Raw genomic sequence first — 22448 nt, forward strand, 5'->3', positions numbered from 1 at the left:
TAGAAATTTTACTGTACCTGTTATAAAGTTGCACTGATGAAGATTTAGTATCCGAAATCGCGATATGCAGCACGATAACTTGCTATAATTTGGACTCGTCATACATTTTCCTGATTATTAAGCAAGCTACATGTATCCTTGTCTATTCTAATTAAGCTGTTAAGCAATCAATCAATTTGTTTATTTATCAGAAAAATACACAGGAAAGTTACACATGCACTGCATATTCATTATGAGTTCATAATTTATTGTTCTGATAGGAGACAACGAAACAACCATGTGGTCCACTAGTCAATTGCCACCTTTAAGGTATATGAAGAGATATTGAATTGATAAAAATTATAGAAATTGAAATCATATACAATCACACTGAAAAGCAAAACATTGACTTAAATAATTATATACAAATATATGTACACACATTCCAGTACATATACTCTACACCAGTGGTGCCCAACCTGGGGTTTGCGGACCCCTTGGGGGTCCGTGAGAAAGCATTTGGGGGTCCGTAATTACCTTGCTGAATTTTGGGAAAAAAAAAACGAAAAGCGATCTTTTTACTTTCATTTCTCTCATTAAATTTGCTTACGTTGAAAAAGTTTCGGCATGGCACTTTGGGTCACCTTAATATTCAAATACTGCTGACATTTCTTGAACAATTCATTAATTTTCTTATTTGAGCAACTGTTTAACCTGATAGGCTGTTTGCAGCAGGAGTCATAGCGGCAATCATAGGCGCCGAGTTTTAAAAATCGCCGAGGGGGCAAACTTTCTAGCCGACTGATTGCTTACATTCAAAATGCTGATGTTTGTTTGTCAGCATTGATGTTTTTTTGCGTCTATACGCCATTGTATATCGTCAAGCATTATAATGTAGGCTCAGGCCTCGAAATTCACGGTGGATATCGGACATGTCCGTCGTCACAGCATGTGATGTTCGCGGGAAGTACCATCTAGATCGGTCATATTTGTCCGTCGAGAAATAACACAGGAACTAGCGATACAAATCGTCATTGCATAGCACGAACAATTGTTGCGATAATATAATTTCCAGCGCATTCTAGCGCGCATCTAGAAAATGTGAATACTGCATCCCTTAGCTTCCATTCAAGCAGGAAAACTTTCGATTTTTACGTTGCTTCCATGATTGATGACATTAAATCAGCGTAACAAAGGTGAATTCTTCGCTAAGAATCGATGGGAGTACCGGTACTTCTACACTAATCACGCGCAATTTAGTTCAAGTTTTACGTCACAATGTCTGGTTTTGATCTCCGAGTAATAATGATACGGCAAGGTTGGTTACTAAATTAGATTATACGAATAGGCTACTCCAGCAAGATGCTACAAAATTTGTTAAGTTTTGGTATTACACTAAGAAAGAAAAGACCCAAGGAAAATTCACTTTCGCTCACAAGACACGCAAAAATAAACTTAAAGAAAAAAGCCTGTGAAACTTTGCGCAGCAGAAAATTAGTAGCGTTAGTGTAGAAATTTTCCGACTCCTGCCCAGAGCATTGTGACGCAATAAGCCACACGACCTCGTTCGGTGGAAGTTAATCAGTTATGTGACGTATTGAACAGCTACACGGCGCAAGTCGTTGGTCTAATGAAAGCCTTTCAGTGACTTTACTGAATTTTTAAAAGCCTTCTAAAACTGTAGTTATAGTTCTGAAATGGAGAAGAATTATTATCAAGATAAAGTGATTAAGCATGACGATCGACGGCTAAAACTGGTGTGTCAGCCGTGATACTTAATTTGTCCGCCGAGATAGCTGCTCAGACCGGACACGTTTGTCCGCCGTCAACAAAAACGAATTTCGAGGCCTGTAGGCTACTTCGAATTATATGCAGGTCACTTTGAACCCATACGCGATTACGCGTAGATACTAAACTGAGCAAACAGCAAACTGCACCTCGTTATTGACACTCCCAAGAAAACACAAAGCAGAAGAAATCAAGAAAAACGTTTTTCAATCATTGTTACTATGCTTCAACGGCACCATGCTGGCGTTTATCAGCTACCATACTTCTGTTTCTTTTGTTATCTTAGGAGCAGCGCTCTTGTTGCAACAATTAGATCTTTTAATTAAGATCGATCTGCAATGAAGGTCAAACTAATGCAAATCTGAACTTAGAAACATTTGATTTAGGATTTTTTTAAAAATAATTTGCGGGATGGCAGCCACCCCGAGCTAAATTCACGGGGGGCGCCGCCCCCCCTGGAGTCGGCGCCTATGGCGGCAATGCAATATGACACAGTACAGTAGTTGAGTAGCATAATTATTACAACAGTCAATAGTATTACAATAGTCAATTGTTACAACTGGAACATCATTGTAGGCCTACATCGAAGGCTGTATCAGTCATGATACCTACAGAGAGAGAGAGAGTCAATAGTATGTTAATTGAGTTTCAGCCAAAATTTAAGTAGGGGTCCGCAGAATTAATAATTTGTCTAAAGGGGTCCATGACAACAAAAAGGTTGGGAACCACTGCTCTACACATACAGACCATACACACTCAATTGAAATGTTTTTTTATCAGCTTGCAAAATGCATTCATGAACAACAATTGAAGTTATTTTAGTGTTATTATTCCTTGTCATCAAAAATGGTTTGAATAGTGTATCAATAATATTAACTTTCTTTTTTTTATTTCTGGACTGCTATAGCACGAAAACAAAAATATAAGTAAAGAAGGTGGTCGAGAAAAGGGAGAAGCAGCAAAACGATATACGTTAAGACATGCTAGTAAGCAAACAAATGGATGAGAAAACACAATTAATGAAGCATGGCTGCAACACCTTATGAAACATGGCTACAACGTATGGCTGCTAATATTTTTTAGGCTAAATCGAAGCGTTAGAATGAAACCACATGGAAAACAATCTTAATACAGCATAACAGAAAACAATCTGGAATATACAATCAGGAAGTACAATTTCAAATCGGGACTATTTGGTGTGTTTATTGCTATGGCACCATTTTGCGCGCTCCGTTTTTGATCGCACCGTTTTGTCCGCACCCATATGTCGCGATCCGTAAAATAATTATGATTTAAACACCTACCACACAGCTTAATATAAATCACATCAACAACAGCAACAAATAGAAAAACAAACACAGCAACAAAAAAATAAAATCAATTTCAAACTGAAAATTAAAAAATATATTTTCCATAGTATAATACACACATTCATTCACAATGACTTAAAGTCCTGGTTTATTGAGCAAAGGAAAATAATATTACGTTAGGGTTACAGTAGGTTAGGGGTGGGTTAGTGTCAGGTTAGGCTAGGGTTTTAGTAAAGTACCGTCAAACTGGGTGACTTTGTTCAGCAGGATGACTTTGTTCACTTTTAGTTTAATGTATTTCATCAACCTTTATGGGTGTCCTTGATTCTGGTTATCCATTCCTATTACAAAAATATGCTTATTTGTCCCCTAGAGTTTTTTAAAATGTAAAAATATGAACAAACTCACCCCATGTAAGGGAGAACTTGTTCAGAAACTTTCTTTTTGAGTGTGAGCAAAGTCACCCTGATTGTGGTGACATGTGGTCACCGATCGCGGTGACCACATGGGTAAGCAGAAATAATAATGAACAACGTGATTGGATAGGTGAGACCATAACTGTTACAGTTAGGTAGATTTTGGATTTCCTTCAGTTGCAAAAATCAAGTTGTTTGATCTTTTTTACATTTTTTGCAGTTTGGACATTACTGCATTTTTGGTGAAACTTTGGTATTTGTAATCTTGTAGCCTAAAGTACTTTGATTTTTATTGCCCACTAAGAAGGTACCGTATTTCTTCAAAACAAAACCAACATGTGTTTACAAATGAATCATCTCGAGACTACAAAAATGACATCTATAACTAAAAAATTTCACTTCTTTGAAACTTAGAAGGAACACTGCTAGTAGGCTACATACATTGATTTATAAAGTACACTTCACATACTGGACAGCACTGCTTGAAAGTTTTGGTGACTAGGGATGCTTAAATTACTTACTACCCAATTTTGAATTAAATTTATATATCAAATGGAAATGTATCTATAGTAAAGGTATTTTGTCTAACTTAGTTAAGAAGCTCTCAACTCTCAATGACACTTCTTGTTAATGACAATTCTTGCAACATAGTTTGTATAATTAGCAACAAGAAATGTCGGCAGCTTTTTCATGTGCTTCATTTTGTCTTAACACATACCAGTACATTATTTCAGGTTATTACAGTATATACCTTATTTAACATATAAATACATTTTTCCTCATGGACATGAATGAAACTAATTCAAGTAGGCCAAGACCTTCCTCTTCCAATGATAATTTGGGTTTGGAAAACATAATCAATCATGCATTTTCGAATGCTTCCAAAGCAATTGTGGATGCAATTAACAGAAACACTTGCAGTCCAACCATGCCTACTTCATCAAATCCAAGGCTACTTGTACATGTGCGAGCTGAAAGACTTTCATCATCACTTGCACAGGTAAGCAATGTGTGAAACTTAGGCTACTTAATGTATTTTACTGTATGAAGTAAATAATATCAATAATAAGTGACTGATGGGTAAAAGAAAAGTGCTCAATGACCTTCTTGAGCAGATCTGTGAAAAACGTATACACAGTAATTGCTCAGGTTTAAATGTTTTTACTGAATTACAAGAACATCTGGTTTGGTGAAACATACAGTTGAAAATTGAAATAACTGATATTTACTTAATAATGACCGAGTCTGTTAAATCGAAGGTCGACTGTAGTCAGATCAGTTCTGATCAGCTGCAGATGGGATATTGTATAATATGTATATACATTATTCAATCCATATCTATTTGTTGGTATTTTTATAGGATTCATCAACTCCTAACCTTGGTCTTTTCAATGATAGTGATGATGACTTCCAAAAGGTAAATGTGTAAAATATGCTGGTATATGCATCATGTTTCTTTATCACAAATAAGGCAGGCTTACAATTTTATATTTTAATTTTCAGGACGATTTGCAATTGAAACTGCCATCATTTGTTGGCCGCAGAAATACTCCAGCCAGTATTAAGAACAGTACAAGACGTCGTGCCAGTTATAAGTTGTGCAGTAAGGTGTGCCACAGGGATGTAATGTGCTTGCCATATGAATATCACCAACTAAAACTGTCAGGCAATGAAGAAGAATTGTTACGCATTCCCAGGGGAGAATGCAGACAAAAACTCTGTTCATTAGGCCTTGCTGGGAAACTTGCACTTTGCCGAAGCAGCTCTCCTGGCGAGATTAATGAAGACATTCGAAGGCTTTTTTCAAGCTGCTTTGTTGAGGAAACGTTTGCATATTGTTTTCTAACATGCTATTCTGGCACAAAAATGCTCTCCAAGCCGAAAGTCGGTCAGTCTTTTCGTTGGGATGGAAATGCTGTAATGTCTTTGGGTCGCAGTATAATATACATTGCTGCTCATGCACAGCATACTCTAAAGTGCAATTTAGAATTGTGTGACACGAAATCACCTGAAGCCTCATCGTCATCGACTAATGAAACAAAGTCTGTCAACGATGATTGCAATGCATTGACTGTTGAAGTGTGCACCAATGCACCACTTGCTGGGGTAAGTGACTTATAGGTTTTAAAAATCAGACTTTGACGACGCTTATTGGTAGTTTAATTGCTGGATTGATGCATTTGCAAATGAAATAGAAATGCATTTTCCTCGTGTTTTTGGAACATTTGCACGTGTGCAGCAGCATCCAGTGCATTTCAAGCATCTTTTTGTAGAAGATAAGAAAAAGCTGACTTCTACTCTTTTGGTAGATGAAGTGTTTAAGTACGACCTGTCAGAAGTTGGCAGCAACACAAGGACAAAAGAAAATAACTGCATTCCATTTTGGCGGGATTTCGTTATTGACGTAGAAGGTAATCAACTAATCACCAATGTGGCGTTACGTTTGTTATATTTTTACGTCTTGATATTGTTTTACAGAAAACCAATCTACTTGTTCTTTGCAAGACATTGTAGTCTTTGCGACTGGAGCCGATAGAATTTCACCATTGGGATTTTCTCCCCCGTCGTCGCTGCAGTTTGACGAGAGTTCAAGGTTTCCTACTGCAAATACTTGTGCCAATATACTTGTGTTGCCTTTGATCCACAACAACTATTTGGCATTTAAAAACGCAATGGAGTTTGGTATTGCAAACTCTCCTGGGTTTCAAATGACTTGACTTCCTGTTTGTTTCGCTGCACAGCTAATTTCTCTGTGCTTGTTTTCTTTAATAGCTATTATTGATTCTAGTCGGAATCGGAATTTGCCTGAGCTGATTGAATAATTTCGTAAAGTACCGGTAATCAAGTTTTCTGTATATTTACATTCATTTTGTATCTTCATGTCTGTAAGTTTTTGGTACGACTTAGCCGAAGTTTGAAACTCTGATGCAGACCTATCACACCTTGCCTGGAATAGACGCTTCAACCAATACATACACCGCTGTCCACCATCTTGCTTATACAGCCGACATTCGTTTCAAACTAGTTACGTGGAAACAAATTTCAGGAGTGGTGTTGCAAGTTCGTACTGTGCAACTGTATATAGGCGATTGTCACAATCAATGTGCAAGGCCTCGCGTCAGGCTGCTTTGCGCCTTGACAGAATGTGCTGTTTTCATTATGGAATTTTGAGCGATGTGTTATTATCGGGTATTGACCTGAAGTAACCTTTGAATGAGAAATCTGTATTATGTAACGCATTTCTAGAATCGTCTGTAAATATGCAACTCTGGAAGATTCTGTTGTTTTTCCTGATTTCTGAGCGTCGTTTGTATGACGTCATAAGGATGTTTATCAGTGGATGTCCGATTGCGAAATATTTATTATGTAAGGATCTTCTACCTACGTGACATTCTTTAAACTTCTTTGGGCTTCTGCTTGTTGACATTTTGTGCAACTTGACAGAACAATGTGACATTACGTAACCTTCTCGATGTTACTAGACCGAAACAACTTTCTATAAATAGTGGTGTAGTTTGCGAAATGATTATTATTGAGTTGATTATGTGATGATGGGAGTTGTGTTATGGGTTGTGGATTGGTAGTTGGTACAGAAATTATTGTTGATTGAGAGTTGAAGTAATCGAATACAAGTAGATGAGAATTGGTGCTGATATAAATTGTGTTTGAAATTAGAGTTATTTGAGAAGCCGTTCGTTAAAGTGCTTCAAGAATTTAGATTATCATTTCACTAGTGGAACCATTCGACATTTAATTGACTGCTTTTCGGTTTGACCCATTAAACTACGTCATTGAACCTTTCCAAGTCTTTCTCCTGGTAAGAGATAGAAAGAAATCGTGACATTCTGGGGGCTTGTCCGGGATAACCGAAAAACCGAAGATTTACCAAAAGAATAAATCAACAACAAGTTGTCAAAATGTCGGATACCGTCAAACATGAGATGATTGAAGACTTACGGAGCATTGCTGAACGAATGGGGCTGAGTGACAATGATAAGTCTCAGTTTGTGATGGAAGAGTATCACAAGATAATGGCCCAGAAAGCTCACCGAGAAGCTGACGAAAGAGAAGATAGAAGAGCTGCTCGTGAAATAAGGAAAGCAGAACTTGAAGCTGAAGAAAAACGAGCACAGCGTGAAGCTGAAGAAAAGCGAGCACAGCGTGAAGCTGAAGAAAAACGAGCACAGCGTGAAGCTGAAGCTGAAGAAAAGCGAGCACAACTTGAAGCTGAAGAGAAACAAGCACAACGAGAAGCTGAAGAGAAACAAGCACAACGAGAAGTTGAAGAGAAACAAGCACAACGAGAAGCTGAAGAGAAACAAGCACAACGAGAAGCTGAAGAGAAACAAGCACAACTTGAGGCTGAGGAGAAACGGGCGCAGCGCGAAGCAGAAGCTAAAGAAAGAAGAGCGCAATATGAATTGGAAAAGTTAAAACTTGAATTAGAAAGACAAAAGCTGGACATTGGTGAGCGATCTAATTCTACTAATGATAATGCTCGAGATGTTATTGTGGCGCAAGTTAGACGTCCAGATTTGCCATCATTTGTTGAAGAAAAAGATGAGTTGGATAGTTATTTGTTAAGATTTGAAAGATATGCTACAATAGCCAAATTAGAGAAGTCGACGTGGGCTACCCAGCTAAGCATGTTATTATCGGGACAAGCTCTTGATGTATATTCAAGACTTTCGCAAGAAGAAGCCATGAACTATGACAGATTGAAGTTAGCTCTGTTAAAGCGATACAATTTCACCGAGCATGGATACCGTCAAAGATTCCGTGAGGCAAAGCCTGAACGACACGAAAGCCCAGGTCAATTTATTGAACGTTTAAGAAACCTGTTGTTAAAATGGTTTGAACTTTCGGGGGCCGATCAATCATTGGACGGATTGGCAAACCTTATAGTTAAGGAACAATTCACAGATTCATGTTCAAAAGATCTGTCTGTTTATTTAATGGAAAGAAGTCCAAAGACCCTAGAAGAAATAGCCAGTGTGGCGGAACAATACTTAGTTGCTCATGATGAAAAGTTGTCGACTGAAGAGATGTTGTCATTCGATGATGATGAGGAGCAAACAAATAATTTTAAGGGAGGTGCTGTTCCAAGAGAAGTACGTTGTTTTAATTGTAATGGCTTAGGTCATAAGACTGTTAACTGCCGGAAGAAGACTAACAGAAATCATCAGGAATCGAAGAAGTGGTGCAATCGTTGCAATAGGCAAGGACACGAAGCGAAGGAATGCAAGGACAAGTCGTTTTCCCTATCCAATCAGTCTGGAAAAGATAAAGACACGGACGTTTATCGATGCGGTTGTGCGTTAATGATTCCTGAACCCACGCTTGGGGAGGAGAAACCGGATGAAGATGTTTGCGAAAAAATAATACCTGAAGATTACCTGCCAGTAGTAGATGGAAAAGTTGGGAACAAAAAGGTAAAAGTTTTACGTGATTCTGGTTCTACGGGTATAATGGTGAGGAGAGATTTAGTAAAAGACAGTCAGTTAACGAGAAAAACTGGAATTGTGATGTCGATAAATAACACTTCAATCCAAGGACCGTTAGCGAAGATATATATCGAAACTCCGTATTGTAGTGGGACTGTGAAAGCGTTATGTTTACAAAACTCTTTAGTTGATCTTATAATCGGAAATGTTATTGAGAGAAATTTTGAAGTTACTTGTTATTCTTGTGGCAAGAATGGTCACTTTGCTCGAGATTGTTCTGCAGATAATCAGCGACGATCTCACGGTCATGGATACAATGAGCGCGAAGAACCGAGGAGAAGAGGTAGGTGACAACCATTTGGAGTTTGCTATAGATGCGGTAGACGCGGACACTTCGCCAGGGAGTGCGTTGCTGACGGCGGACATTCGGAAAACAGACGTTGCCGTGACAACCACTGCTACCGATGTGGGGAGATTGGACACATAGCCAGGAGCTGCCCTTTTGATGAAAAGGCTTGCTACAACTGTCACAGAGAAGGTCATCTGGCCAAGGACTGTCCGGAGAGGAGGTGTTTCCGATGTAGGAAGATGGGTCGTCTCGCTCGCCGATGCACTGAAGATGTTGAGGACGTTGAAGACTTTCGCCGAAAACGTGACTATTGTTTTGAGAAAAGCTATCGTTGGTAGATCATGCAATGATGGACCTATGAGAATTGATTTATTGAGTAATTAATTGTTTTGTAGTGTGTTTTGTATTGATTGTGTTGTTATATTGTTTGTAACAATATTCTAAGGGGGGGCATATGTCACAATCAATGTGCAAGGCCTCGCGTCAGGCTGCTTTGCGCCTTGACAGAATGTGCTGTTTTCATTATGGAATTTTGAGCGATGTGTTATTATCGGGTATTGACCTGAAGTAACCTTTGAATGAGAAATCTGTATTATGTAACGTATTTCTAGAATCGTCTGTAAATATGCAACTCTGGAAGATTCTGTTGTTTTTCATGATTTCTGAGCGTCGTTTGTCATGACGTCATAAGGATGTTTATCAGTGGATGTCCGATTGCGAAATATTTATTATGTAAGGATCTTCTACCTACGTGACATTCTTTAAACTTCTTTGGGCTTCTGCTTGTTGACATTTTGTGCAACTTGACAGAACAATGTGACATTACGTAACCTTCTCGATGTTACTAGACCGAAACAACTTTCTATAAATAGTGGTGTAGTTTGCGAAATGATTATTATTGAGTTGATTATGTGATGATGGGAGTTGTGTTATGGGTTGTGGATTGGTAGTTGGTACAGAAATTATTGTTGATTGAGAGTTGAAGTAATCGAATACAAGTAGATGAGAATTGGTGCTGATATAAATTGTGTTTGAAATTAGAGTTATTTGAGAAGCCGTTCGTTAAAGTCCTTCAAGAAGTTAGATTATCATTTCACTAGTGGAACCATTCGACATTTAATTGACTGCTTTTCGGTTTGACCCATTAAACTACGTCATTGAACCTTTCCAAGTCTTTTTCCTGGTAAGAGATAGAAAGAAATCGTGACAGCGATTGATGGCCCACCGTTGACAACATGATTATTTGAAGCAGTAGTAAATTCCTGCAATTTCTCATAAAGATTAATGAAATGAAGCTAAGCGTCATGAAGATTTATATTTGTTAATTTGATGTAGATGATGACATTGCAAAAAATAGCATTACTGAAAGAAAATTTAGTCATCATTCACATACAAAACAGCAGAAAATTATTTTAAAGACTGCAAATTTCACTGTAGTAGTATGCAGTTGTGGGCACTGAAGGAAACATGGATTTTGGTATGTTAAGTTTTAAAGGTGGGCTTAACCGAAGGCTAAAAAAATGTATTGTTTACTTTAAGAATGCAAGAAACTTCACGCTTCGCTTCATCGATGCTGCATCCAGTTGGCAACAAATGCCACAGCTTCTCTAAATAGTCTTGTAGGGTTTCTATCAACTGCATTACCCAAAATTTCAAGCAGTCTGTTTTCAGCTTGTGAAGGAAGAGTTTTTGGAATGATACTCAACGTGACGTTGTTTTCGCCGCGAGCAGCTATATTATCATCCAAGTCTATCGCTCCACTTTCGTCCAAAGTTTGAAGATGAAAGAGCCTGTAGTCCAACTGATACATTTGAAGCGGTGTACGGTTTCCTTCCGTTGATATGCTGTGGTTGTTGTGAGCTTGCACAAATTCTTGAAGTCTCTGGTTTATTATTGGCATGTATACGAGGTGAAGGCAGTACAAGTCCGTCTCATTCAAAGGGTCCAATAAACCAGAGTCTTCCAAAAGGAAAAATTGGTTGTAAAATATGTTTACAACCTGCACATTTACGTCTCTGTTCAATCGCTCGACCCTTTAGTTATGAACAGACGCACCTACAGTTACTGCATTTGAATTCTCTCTTTTTTGAAGCATGTAATTCCACACTGCAACATTTTCCACACCAAAATCTGTCCGAATTCGCAGTGGTAAACCGTAAACTTCTTTAGCACCTTTAAAATTGTCCAGAACAGTTTGCGCCTTATTGTTGTCTGCACACCGACAGTAGGTTATTAACCTACTGTATCCATCAATTGCAACATGGACAATAAACTTCCATCTGATTAACTTGTGCGTCCCATCGATGTGCCATACATAGTTTGGTGACGGTGCATAATAGTTTCTTCTACGTATGGTTATCATACGCCATTGAATTATACCTTCAGCATCAACGCGACGAAGGCTTTCACGTAAACGCCTTCTTTGAACGGAAAACCCCTTTGAAATGAGATGGCCTTTAACCATCACTTCTCCGGCAGCTGGATGGTTTTCCTTGTACTTTCGGACATGTTCATCTAGTTGCTGATCCGTTAGTGACCTGTGATGAAAAGCTTTTGTTTACAACACTTAGCGTAGTAAAAATTAGGGACCGTTCACATATTACGTAATCAACAAAGGGGAAGGAGGGTTTGCAAATTGCTTATGTTTGATTATGGTGGAGGGGGTCAGCCCAATGATTATGGTAAGCACATTCCTCTTTATATTGTGAAATCAAATTTTTCATCGTTGTTACACTTCTGTACACTGTTATTCGATGTAAAATACGTCACTTATATAGAAAGAGTCTTTAGAATTGCAGGCACCTCAGTGCCACAATACTTATTTTTATGAGTGTTTTAGAATCAAAGGCTTACACAAAAGTTTGCACGAATAATTTATGCGAGAGCGTTTTGCATCCAGGAGGGGTTATGGACGGATTACACCATAATTAGGGGGGTAAGCTGTGATTATTATTGATTACAAGGGAGGGAGGGATTTCAAAATAGATAAAATGTTGATTACGAAATATGTGGACGATCTCTTCCTTATATGCAAACGTTATGGGTATCAACGTCGCAAACAAAAGTAAAATCTGGGGTGCCTGCAAGAATACCAGTCTACGAGACTTCGACGCGGAACAGAATTTGATGCAGTGAAGATTTGCCGCGCAAGACAATAATCGTGGTAGGGAAAATTTTCACAGTATAAATATTACACATTAAGGACTTGCGAAACAAATTAAAGATATGCAAAAGCTGAGATTTGCCTGCTAACAATTATCTTCCCTAGTACCTATGCATTTCCTCACAAATAAATATACCAAACTAAACTTTTCATTACACTTGCTTTCTACCCACGAGGTATCGCGGTCTGCGGCGCCCAAATCTGCATGGTTATGCCTAGGCTGCACGGCCTCACCTGTGGTGAGTGATGCAGAGGTGGCGACTGGCGAGCCCTGGCGGTACCGTGCCAAAAGTTTAGCTTCTTACTACGTGGTGATCTGTGCAGCACTGATGATAACCAACAGTTTGAAATGAGCCCGGCTGCAGCTGATCTGAATATATACAAAGGATTCAGGCCGACCCCACTAGTGGGGAACAAACCGACGATGGATTATGATGATGATTCAACTGAGACAGACTCATTTATATACATTGTAAAATACAATGCACGTTATAATATACAGCACATATCTTGCAAAATATTGAATCTTTTTTCTATTGTACTTACGCAAAATGCTCATAACTCCAATTTTCCTCTCTCAATATTCTTCAAAGAGTTGGACGTGATATTTGCAACTCTTCGCTGATCTTAGTGAATGTTATCCTTAATTGCAGCAAATTACGCAGATGCTCCATATCCACAGTTTTCTTTCTTCTTTCCTATTATATCAATAATAAATTACTACAAAACATTGCTGGGAAATATGTTGTAGCACAGAAGGGTGCAAGATGACTTTCTTCATCTAACCCTCTCTATTAGGTTCAGAATATTTGTCCAGATTTTCCGTTTCTGATTGCTGATTATTGTGGTCGCCTTCAATTTGGCACTTGCCTGAATCCACCAAGTGTAATCCAAAATTGTTGTCTTTTCCCAAGGACACAACAACACAAGAAGACTATGAAATTGAACAAGGGATATGAAATTAAAAGTTGGAAACGATGGAAGGAGTTAAATTTCAATAGAAGTAATTTGAAAAAGAAAATGTGGAAGCACATGCTGAAATGTTTTTTCAAAAGTTGGTGGAAGCGGCTGTAAAATTTAAAAATCTGACACTTCTGCTTTCACTTTTGTCAGTCAAGGTATCTCAAAATGATTTTGCAGCAGTTACAAAAATTTGATTTTTTAGCATCTGAAATTCTCGACTTCTTATGGTCATGGCAATATGGCATCTAATTCAAGTAGCCTACTATGTGCAATTGTATAAATAACTCAATGATACATCTGTAGCCATCAAACTTAACTAAAATCAACATTTGGTGACCAGGTGCCAGGCACTGAAGAGCAAAAATACAACTTGTGTGACCGTATTCTGGTGAAAATATTCACTTCTCAATTTTTTTCATTTTTTAATACAAAAAGGAAATCTCCCGGGGTCTCCCTTTATGTTACTGAAAATCAGGGTTTCCATTTTAGTGAACATTAAGAATGGAATTATCTTACGTAATAATGAATAAATGATTAATAAATCACTCAAGCTGTCCAAAGTGACGAAAGCAGAAGTGCAGTGAAAATAATGCAATGCATGCAAGCACTTACCATTGGATATTTTTCCAGTCTTTGGTTTTGAAAATTTTCAGCAAAGTAGGTATATATTGGCAAAATTCGTAACACAATAAACACTTGCTAAGATCAGGAATACAGATTTTATTAACATTATTCAATATACCGGTATATAAAAGTATCAAATGTAGATATTTTACTGTTCTGCAGAATCAACATTATTGTATAAGAAAGTAACAGGGCAGTCCTGCCCCTATTTATCACTTCTAGTGACAATTGCGGCATAGCCTTTAGATAAAAGACAGATACCAGCTCTGGCAAACTGGAGCACATGCATTTAATTTGTTGTCAGTATATCTATGCCATGTGTGGTACTACTTGATGGCAATTTAGAGCATGTGTTTTATGACTTGGAAATATAACTGACATTTGGCATACAAGCCAATGACTTAAATGTTGAATCATATGCACTGTTTACTATATCATAAGCACAAAAAATGTGAACTTTACAAAAAAGTTTGGGCGTTATTGTAACTGCACAACCTAAAAATAAAAATTGTATATAACTGCAAAACTTAAAAAGTAAGATGGGGGACTGGCTTACATAATTGAAACAATGTGGATACTTTCACAAATTGCCTTAAGAATTCAAATTGGTCTAGGTACTCAGCTTAGGCAGATTTATGTTTTGCAAATCCAAAACAAAGCATTGTAATCGCAATTTTCTAAGGTAAACACTGAAGCTGCAAAAATGGCAACACTGCTTGGGCATTTTACCCCAAATTTTTTGGATGTTTTTAAGCTTTTTTGGGCAAAAATTTCGCATTTCTGTGGGCGTTTATGCGCTGCTTAAAATCTTATGTGTGAAACTGGTCATATGCTTTTGATTTAGAGTGACACACTGATAGGACTTGAAAAGGTTGCTTGTTATTTGGAGTGCAAGTGCATGTTAAGCGTGCTTGCAAATTTGGGAAGCTGTTTTGAATTTTTTTTTTTATCTTAGTAGCCTACCTTATGCTATTAGCACACTTTCTGTCCCCTTTCTCTTCTTTGTCAAAGGTCAGGGGGTAAGCTAACCCTCTGCTTCCCTCGCTGCTGGTAGAAACATTACATATCAATATCATCAAATGGAACGTTACGTATAGGCTATACACATAGCCTACAATTAATTGGTAGGACTATTTCCAAATATTTGAAAATCTCTCAGGGCATGTACACCTATAATGGTAAAAAAAGGAGCCTTATGACATATATATGTATAATATAAAGATAAAAAGCAATAAATAAATAATAATGCAAGCCACAACCAATCAAAGTTGAAGTTCCTTTTTTACCTCCCTTAACTGCTTAATTAGAATATTGGGCCTTTTTCAAATAGGCTACAATGAATAGGCCCAAAACATTAGATGAAGGGATATTTGGTACAGTTATCATATAACTGAATGATTAGACCAAACTAGGTCCTAGATCTAACCGAGTTACCGGTAGGGTCACCTTGTACCGTACCTACCGATACAAAATGGCAACCTACCAGTACTACTGGTATCTTGCTAACCAGTATGCAGCACACTAAACTGTAATAGCCAGACACACTTGCCACACAACTTATTTTTGCACCGGTAAGCCTCATCTAAGCAGTCAATTTTAGCCTGAAAGACATTTGACGGTTAATAGTCAGACAGTTAGGCCTACTGAGTTAAGCCTGGTTCTCCAAAGCAATTGTTAATCCACATCCCAAAACTGCCACAACTGATCTAGGGCTCTAAAACATATCAAACTGTAAAAAACGACGCGTTACTTATCTACAGGTACCGTACCAGATGCAAAACAGAATAGGCTTAGCCTAAACAGCAAAAACCGTCCCGTTCGACTTTGGCAATTCTTTAAATAACAGATGGAAACGCGGCTGTCCTCATTAGCATATTACAACAACAATTTAACGCAATTTTGCAATTTAATAGACCTTTTGCACATTCAAAATCACCAGAGTGTGACGTTTGAGTTACGCGGAGTCTGAGGGTTGAGAATCGCTTGTTTACTACGGTTTATGAAGGCGTTTCTTGTTATTGCAAGCAAGCGTGAGGTCGGTGGCAGGTGAAAGTAAATTGTTTGTGTTTATGAATTGTTGTAGAATGTAGATTATCGGCACACTTCAATTCTTGTTCGTTTTAATCATAGTGTTGGCTAACAGACTAGGAAAGGCAATTTAGGACGCCATTGTGAAGCGTGTGCATTTTGACCGGGAATTATGGACCACGATAGTGGCACCTTGTCTTGCAACATTTTATTTTCATTCTACATAACATAATATGCAACGAACCAACCACATTTTATTGATGATACCAAGCATAGTCACTGGTATTTTCCTGTCGAAGATGTGAAATTGACAAATTTTTTTATGGTCCTCTCTACATGAATGCGATGGCGTGCAATACTTCGTTTATTCAACACTTTGTCCTCACTCATTTGAGGCCTTCTGCCTAGGAACGGTGAGATATTCAAATGTAGACCAATACCATGTAGGCTAATGACTTAAATGACTTGAGAGTTGTTAAAGTTAAATGAGAGTTGATCCAAATGGGGGTAATATGTTTGTATTTCAGTTGTACACTGGTAATGTGAGTGACAAAGAAATATATCAGAGGAGTGGATTTTTTCACCTTTTGAAGCAGAAAATAGCTGCTAATGAACTGCACGTCATGATGCTGTTATGGCCGATAAAGGGTTTATTATAGAAAAAGACTTACCGTCAACCGGGGTGACTTTGTTCACCGGGGTGACTTTGTTCACCGGGGTGACTTTGATCAGCACTGTTTTAGCTTTGTAACTGCCAATTTGAGTAACTGGACTTCGCTCAAGTACTTCAGACCCCATCCTTGGAATTTGAGCGAAGTCCAGTTACTCAAATTGGCGATTACAAAGCTAAAACAGTGCTGATCAAAGTCACCCCGGTGAACAAAGTCACCCCGGTTGACAGTAAGTCTTTTTCTATAATAAACCCTTTATCGGCCATAACAGCATCATGACGTGCAGTTCATTAGCAGCTATTTTCTGCTTCAAAAGGTGAAAAAATCCACTCCTCTGATATATTTCTTTGTCACTCACATTACCAGTGTACAACTGAAATACAAACATATTACCCCCATTTGGATCAACTCCCACTAATGACTAATGCCTTTGCAGTGTTCGTACTTTTATAGTTCGAGTACGTTTGCGACTGACGGTGAAGTGAGGACAGTGTTTCGAGATGTAGGCCTACTTCAGTGCAGTCGATGATGATCATGGTGCTTGGGTAGTCCTTTTAGAAGTCTGGCTTCATGGTTGCTATGATAACGTCACGATGAGGGAATATGTTCAAACCAATCAACCTTAAATACATGAGGTGCATTCATGAATGAAAAATACGATGTACAGTACGGTACGAATGCAGAACTAATACCAAACCTTGTGCTTTAAGTCTGTATAAAACAAACCCAGGCGAAGCTTCAACACCAGCAAAAATTCAATTTTCCACCGCTAATCTATGTAGATGCAGTGCTCCTGTAGCATTTTGAGGTATTTCGAAAGTAGCCTCGTCATTAAGTTCTGCATCAACATTTTGATTTGCATGCTTAGCTTTTGAAGCTGTATAATACAAGAAATTCTTCCTATCTTTGCCTGGCAAGATCGCTTCCAATACAGCAAAAAACTGGTCGAAGGTTTACAAAGAGTTAAGTTTACAACTTAAAAGAGTTTTATTTTCTGGCAAATTATACTGAAACACTGATACACGCCTGTAAAGACCACAAAACAACAGCTAAAGCAAACGTTAAACAATTTATTCGCCTGCAAACTACATACGCCACTAACCCTATCGCACAGCATTGTGAACAGCGGCTGCAGTGCTTCCACTTCTGACAATTGATAAATCCTCTTCAATTTCCTTTTTTGTCTCGAAAAATCCCTTTTTCCTCAGTCGGAAATCTTTCAAAATTCCCTTTATAGGCGAGGTTATTTTTAACGTTATTTAGGTTAAAAAAGGTGGTAATACAACTTTAAAGTTATTATAATCTCAGTTAAAGCTATTTCAATCTCGATTTTATTAAGTAGCACCGGTATGTCGAAGCAACGTTGTTTTATTAGAACAGTAGGCTGCACAAAAGCAGCCCATATTTTACAATAACATGGTTTACTTCCTTTGTTCACTGTCCAGCCAAAAAACTGCTTGTCAGTCGGTTCTGGGACATTTACCACCTGGAGTCCTGCACACCATTTACCAATTACCACTCTCATCTTTCCTACCCGGAGTTCCTAACCTATCCCTAACAGCAAAAATGTACAGGTGGTAAATGTCCAGTTTCAACGAATTATCCATCCATTAACAAATTTATTTTTGTGTTTAGTTTAGTTTTCCTTGATGCGCTAAGCCGCTAACTTAACACTATTGGTTGGCTATCTCTTTTTTCCCCTTGTCAGTAGCCTAACGCCTTCACAATCATTTGAGACTGACGAAAAACTCCAGGATACTAGGCCTAATCATGATACTGACTCAGTCTGACTGTGTACACTATACATGTTGTATACATACTACATACAGCCTCTATTATTATGCCATCAGTTACGGTAGCATAGGCAAAAACTAACTTTTCTAAACATATCACTAGCCTAAGCTTATCATACCTAACTGTACGTCGAACCTCAGTGAACTTTGTCATTGCTACTCAACTTCAACTGTAAATCAACGGATTACCTAATTTTAACTCAAAGAATTGAGAACTAACTCTCTCACTACAGTCTGCAATCACGTCCAATTCCCAAAGTGGCGATAAAAGAAATCAAGCGATAGAAAGGCGAGGATGGGACAGGGAGTAAGAGGGGTTCCGGATGGCGAGTGACGATGGAAACAGCTGATCATCCTTATTCCAGTCGTTTTTAGAACTTTTGAAAGGGAATATGAATAAAATTTTCTTTAAAATTGCTAAAAAGAACAAATCCCTTTTTAAGACAAAAATTCCTTGTAAAATTGTTAAAAATCCCTAAAAAATCCTTTTTTTCTTCAAATCCCTTTTTTATCCTTCGAAGCGTTGAAAAATCCCGATTTCGGGATAAAATCCTTCAAAGTGGAAGCACTGAGCGGCTGGTCGTTCACGTCTTCACGACTCCAACGTCACGCTCTGTTGGTTTGTTATGCAAAAGGTCTATTAAATTGTTGTAATATAACTAAACAGTCCTTTGCAACTGTTGCATTTTAGTTGAATTGCTGAAATAAAATTAAAGTGTATTTTTGCAATTTAGTTAAAGTGTTGTAAAATGACTAAATTGTATTTTACAATTTACCTGCATTTTTTGCAATTTAGCTAAATTGCTGCAATATAACTAAATTGTATTTTTGCAATTTAGTTAAATTGTTGCAATATAGCTAAATTGCATTTTTGCAATTTAGACACAATTTTGCAATTTAGCTATATTATTGCAATATAGCTAAATTGCATTTTTGTAATTTAGGCACGTTTTGCAATTTAACTATATTGTTGCAATATAGCTAAATTGAATTTTCGCAATTTATGTGTATTTTACAATATATATGTATCTTTGCAATTTAGCTTAAATTGCATGTAATTTAGCTATAGAAAAACAAGTCAATAGCTTTTTTTCCCTAAAAGTCTGAACCTTAAAACATTTGACCAGGCTAACACTCACAATAGTATTTCAATAAATATAATTTAATTTATGTTGTGGAACATGTTTTCGTTCATTAGAACTCTTCAGCACAACTGGACCGAAACAAAAATTATTCAAAACAAAATTAGCCTACAATATAAATTGTGATTACTTTTTGTATAAAAATTCAAAATGAATTGAATACCCTTGAGTTGGAAAGAAAGCTATTTTGCTTTTGCTGCAGTTTTCCACGTCATAGCCTACCTATGTGAGAGTGGATTTTTCGTATAAACAAACAAAAAACTAAAAAACGAGAACGACTGCTAATAGTCGAAGAAGAAATGCGGGTGGCTTTATCGAATAGTGACCCCAAATATTAAGGGACTTTCTGCAAGAAGTCAAGCCCAAACTTCACACTGACTTTTGAATAAATACATTTATTTACGCTCGCTATACTGTAGAACTGATTCTGTGTTATTTTATAGTACTGGTAACATCAAACGTACAGTAGGCTATCTGCTATAATTACAGATATTGCTACAGATATTTGAAAAACAGAAACCTCATAAAATTGATCCAGTTTTGCCAGGGTGCCACAAACTATTTATCTTCTTGATAGGGTGCCGCAAGGTCAAAAAGGTTGCAAACCACTGATTTAACCACTTCTTTTCCCTGCAACAGCTAAAGTGTTTGATTGACAGAAACTCTGCCAGAGAATGTAAAACATTACATACTCGTAGGCCTACATACTGATGATACTGTATGTGTAATTTGAATGTGCAACTATAATTTGAGCACAAATTGAAGCTAATTTAAATGTTTTTTTATGTTGGATTGCTGCTTTTTCTTTCGCTTTTGTGTTTTTGTTTAATAAAGTTACTTTTTTCGCAAAAATAGAGTCACTTTTTTGAATTTTTTAGGTTAGGCTATCGTACAAAAAATTGTCCTAGTAATGATCTAAAATGATGTAGGCCTAAACGATTCTTCAAGCGTAAAATTAGTTTGGTGATCTTCAAGATCACCTACAGTATTCTTGGTGATCTTGATCTTGATCTTCAAGATCACCAATACTGGTGATCTTGCCCATCTCTGCTTGTGAATACTTAGCCTATAGGCTAATAGGCCTAACTTGTTTAGCTGTTAGTAGAATCTTCGCAAAAACGTGGGACGTTAAAAAGCAAGGATCTGACTGTTACATTTTAATGAAGTTACTTTTATAAAAAAAAAAACAAAGTGATCAATGATAAGCCACTTATTAATGGGCTCTGGTAACTGCGCATATGCTGTGGCGCTTAAAAGAACTTCTGGTAGGCTAGTGTGTTGCTGTGAAAGAAAAATGCTGTTGATTATAATTCGGATAGACAACTTAGATGCACACTCGATTCAAACACTGGCATCTCATTGAAAGGAATGGAAGTAAACACGGATAACTAAACGCCACCCGGTCACGCATCCCCAGAGATCAATATCAACAAAAGACCTACCGTATAGGTGAAGTAGGCTACTTTTATCTTGGTATGGTAACATACTATCAACAGCACTAACATGTGCAAAAGATATTGAACACCGCATAACGGCTGCACAATGTACATTTGTGCCTATTGAAGACTTAAACATTTTACCATTTTACAGGAATATTTATACCCATATTTTTGTTGAAAATGCTCTCAGAATGCACCAAATTCAAAGTAATTTTTCAAAATTTTCTGAGGGGGGTCCCCCAGACCCACCACCGCCACATTCACACGGTATAAACCACTTGAAACAAACAAGTTTTATTTTGAATTTCCACGAAGAAACACAAGCATCTGAAAGTGTTCATCTGACATTTTGCTGTGTTTTGGTTGCAATATGTCTTTGCCCATTGGAAACATTCTTTCAACTGCAGCGCTGGAAGGTATTGGCGTGTTGTAGCGAAAAAAAGACATTAAAAAGTATGTGTTGACGCTATGCGCTAAAAAACCGCGAAAACTTTACGGCGTAGCCTCAAGCGCAAACTATCCAAAAAAATGTGGCCGCATGCGTTAACGTAAACAAAAAGTCTACGCCGCATGTATGCGGCGTATACGTACATCTCTGGCCGCAAGTATGCGGCGTATACGTACATCTCTGCCAGGAATAACCCACCAAGGCTTTGTCAGTCCGAGGATAAAGATTCAAAACCAAACCAAATGTGTTTCAACATCTTGAGGCATGACCAATTGAACATAATGGTGGTAGTTGATCAACGACAGTAAGCAATTCCCTCTAATCAAAAAATAAAAAGCTGAAAATGTGAACGATAAACTCAGCTTCCACTTATTTACAGTATAATCGAGGAATTTTTTTTTTAACCAGATTGACCATGTGTTTGAACCATTTTGCTCCACAGTTCCCTTTATTTTCTGAAATATTGAAAACAAAACACGTCAGAGGTCATGTGACTTTCTATATAAATACCCCTGCTGAAGACTTCACCTCGCGCAGTTTCATCGAATAAACCGTTTTTAGGTAGGATTTTGTGTGTATCAGTTGTGAAGTTTTCTGAAAAATATTGCAAGGACAGAAAATCTTTTGCTTTTTCTTGTGTTTGCTATGCAATCGCTGACAAACAGAGGCATTTTTTGCCATGTTATGTGATATTAAGAAAGTCAGGGTTGTTGTGTGCTGACACGGTTGAATGATTTAGCAGCAGCCATGTTGTCACGTGATGTAAACAATTACGCCACCTGGCGGTGAGTTGTGAAACGCATGCGAATCGTTGGCATCAGCTCGAACTGTATCCAAGGTTGCCATATTGTCAATCAATCAATCATTTTATTTTTCGTCATTAACGCGTCC

General features: G+C 37.7%; 2 protein-coding genes and 1 pseudogene across 2 annotated transcripts; 2 read left to right on the forward strand and 1 right to left on the reverse strand.

The window, feature by feature from the left end:
* Positions 1 to 4280: 4280 nt before the first annotated feature.
* Positions 4281 to 5120, forward strand: LOC145787262 (uncharacterized). Its single transcript, XM_082598975.1, has 4 exons — positions 4281 to 4493; positions 4854 to 4910; positions 4997 to 5063; positions 5113 to 5120. The coding sequence occupies exons 1-4, from the start codon at positions 4281 to 4283 to the stop codon at positions 5118 to 5120; spliced, it is 345 nt and encodes a 114-aa protein (XP_082455101.1).
* Positions 5116 to 6112, forward strand: LOC145787060 (uncharacterized). Its single transcript, XM_082598769.1, has 2 exons — positions 5116 to 5599; positions 5972 to 6112. Exons 1-2 carry the CDS (start codon positions 5120 to 5122, stop codon positions 6005 to 6007), a joined length of 516 nt encoding a protein of 171 aa, XP_082454895.1. The 5' UTR covers positions 5116 to 5119; the 3' UTR covers positions 6008 to 6112.
* Positions 6113 to 10850: 4738 nt separating this feature from the next.
* On the reverse strand, positions 10851 to 14055 carry LOC145787263 (uncharacterized; annotated as a pseudogene).
* Between the last annotated feature and the right edge of the window lie 8393 nt (positions 14056 to 22448).

The sequence above is a fragment of the Aplidium turbinatum genome, chromosome 18 (assembly GCF_918807975.1).
Source record: "Aplidium turbinatum chromosome 18, kaAplTurb1.1, whole genome shotgun sequence".
NCBI lineage: Eukaryota > Metazoa > Chordata > Ascidiacea > Aplousobranchia > Polyclinidae > Aplidium > Aplidium turbinatum.

Bases quoted from the DNA above. Each gene is read 5' to 3' on its own strand.
- LOC145787262 (XM_082598975.1), top strand. From the start codon at position 4,281: ATGAATGAAACTAATTCAAGTAGGCCAAGACCTTCCTCTTCCAATGAT. The intron at 4,494-4,853 runs GTAAGCAATGTG...GTATTTTTATAG, and splicing joins TTTCATCATCACTTGCACAG to GATTCATCAACTCCTAACCT. The intron at 4,911-4,996 runs GTAAATGTGTAA...TTTAATTTTCAG, and splicing joins GTGATGATGACTTCCAAAAG to GACGATTTGCAATTGAAACT.
- LOC145787060 (XM_082598769.1), top strand. From the start codon at position 5,120: ATGTGCTTGCCATATGAATATCACCAACTAAAACTGTCAGGCAATGAA. The intron at 5,600-5,971 runs GTAAGTGACTTA...ATTGTTTTACAG, and splicing joins CCAATGCACCACTTGCTGGG to AAAACCAATCTACTTGTTCT.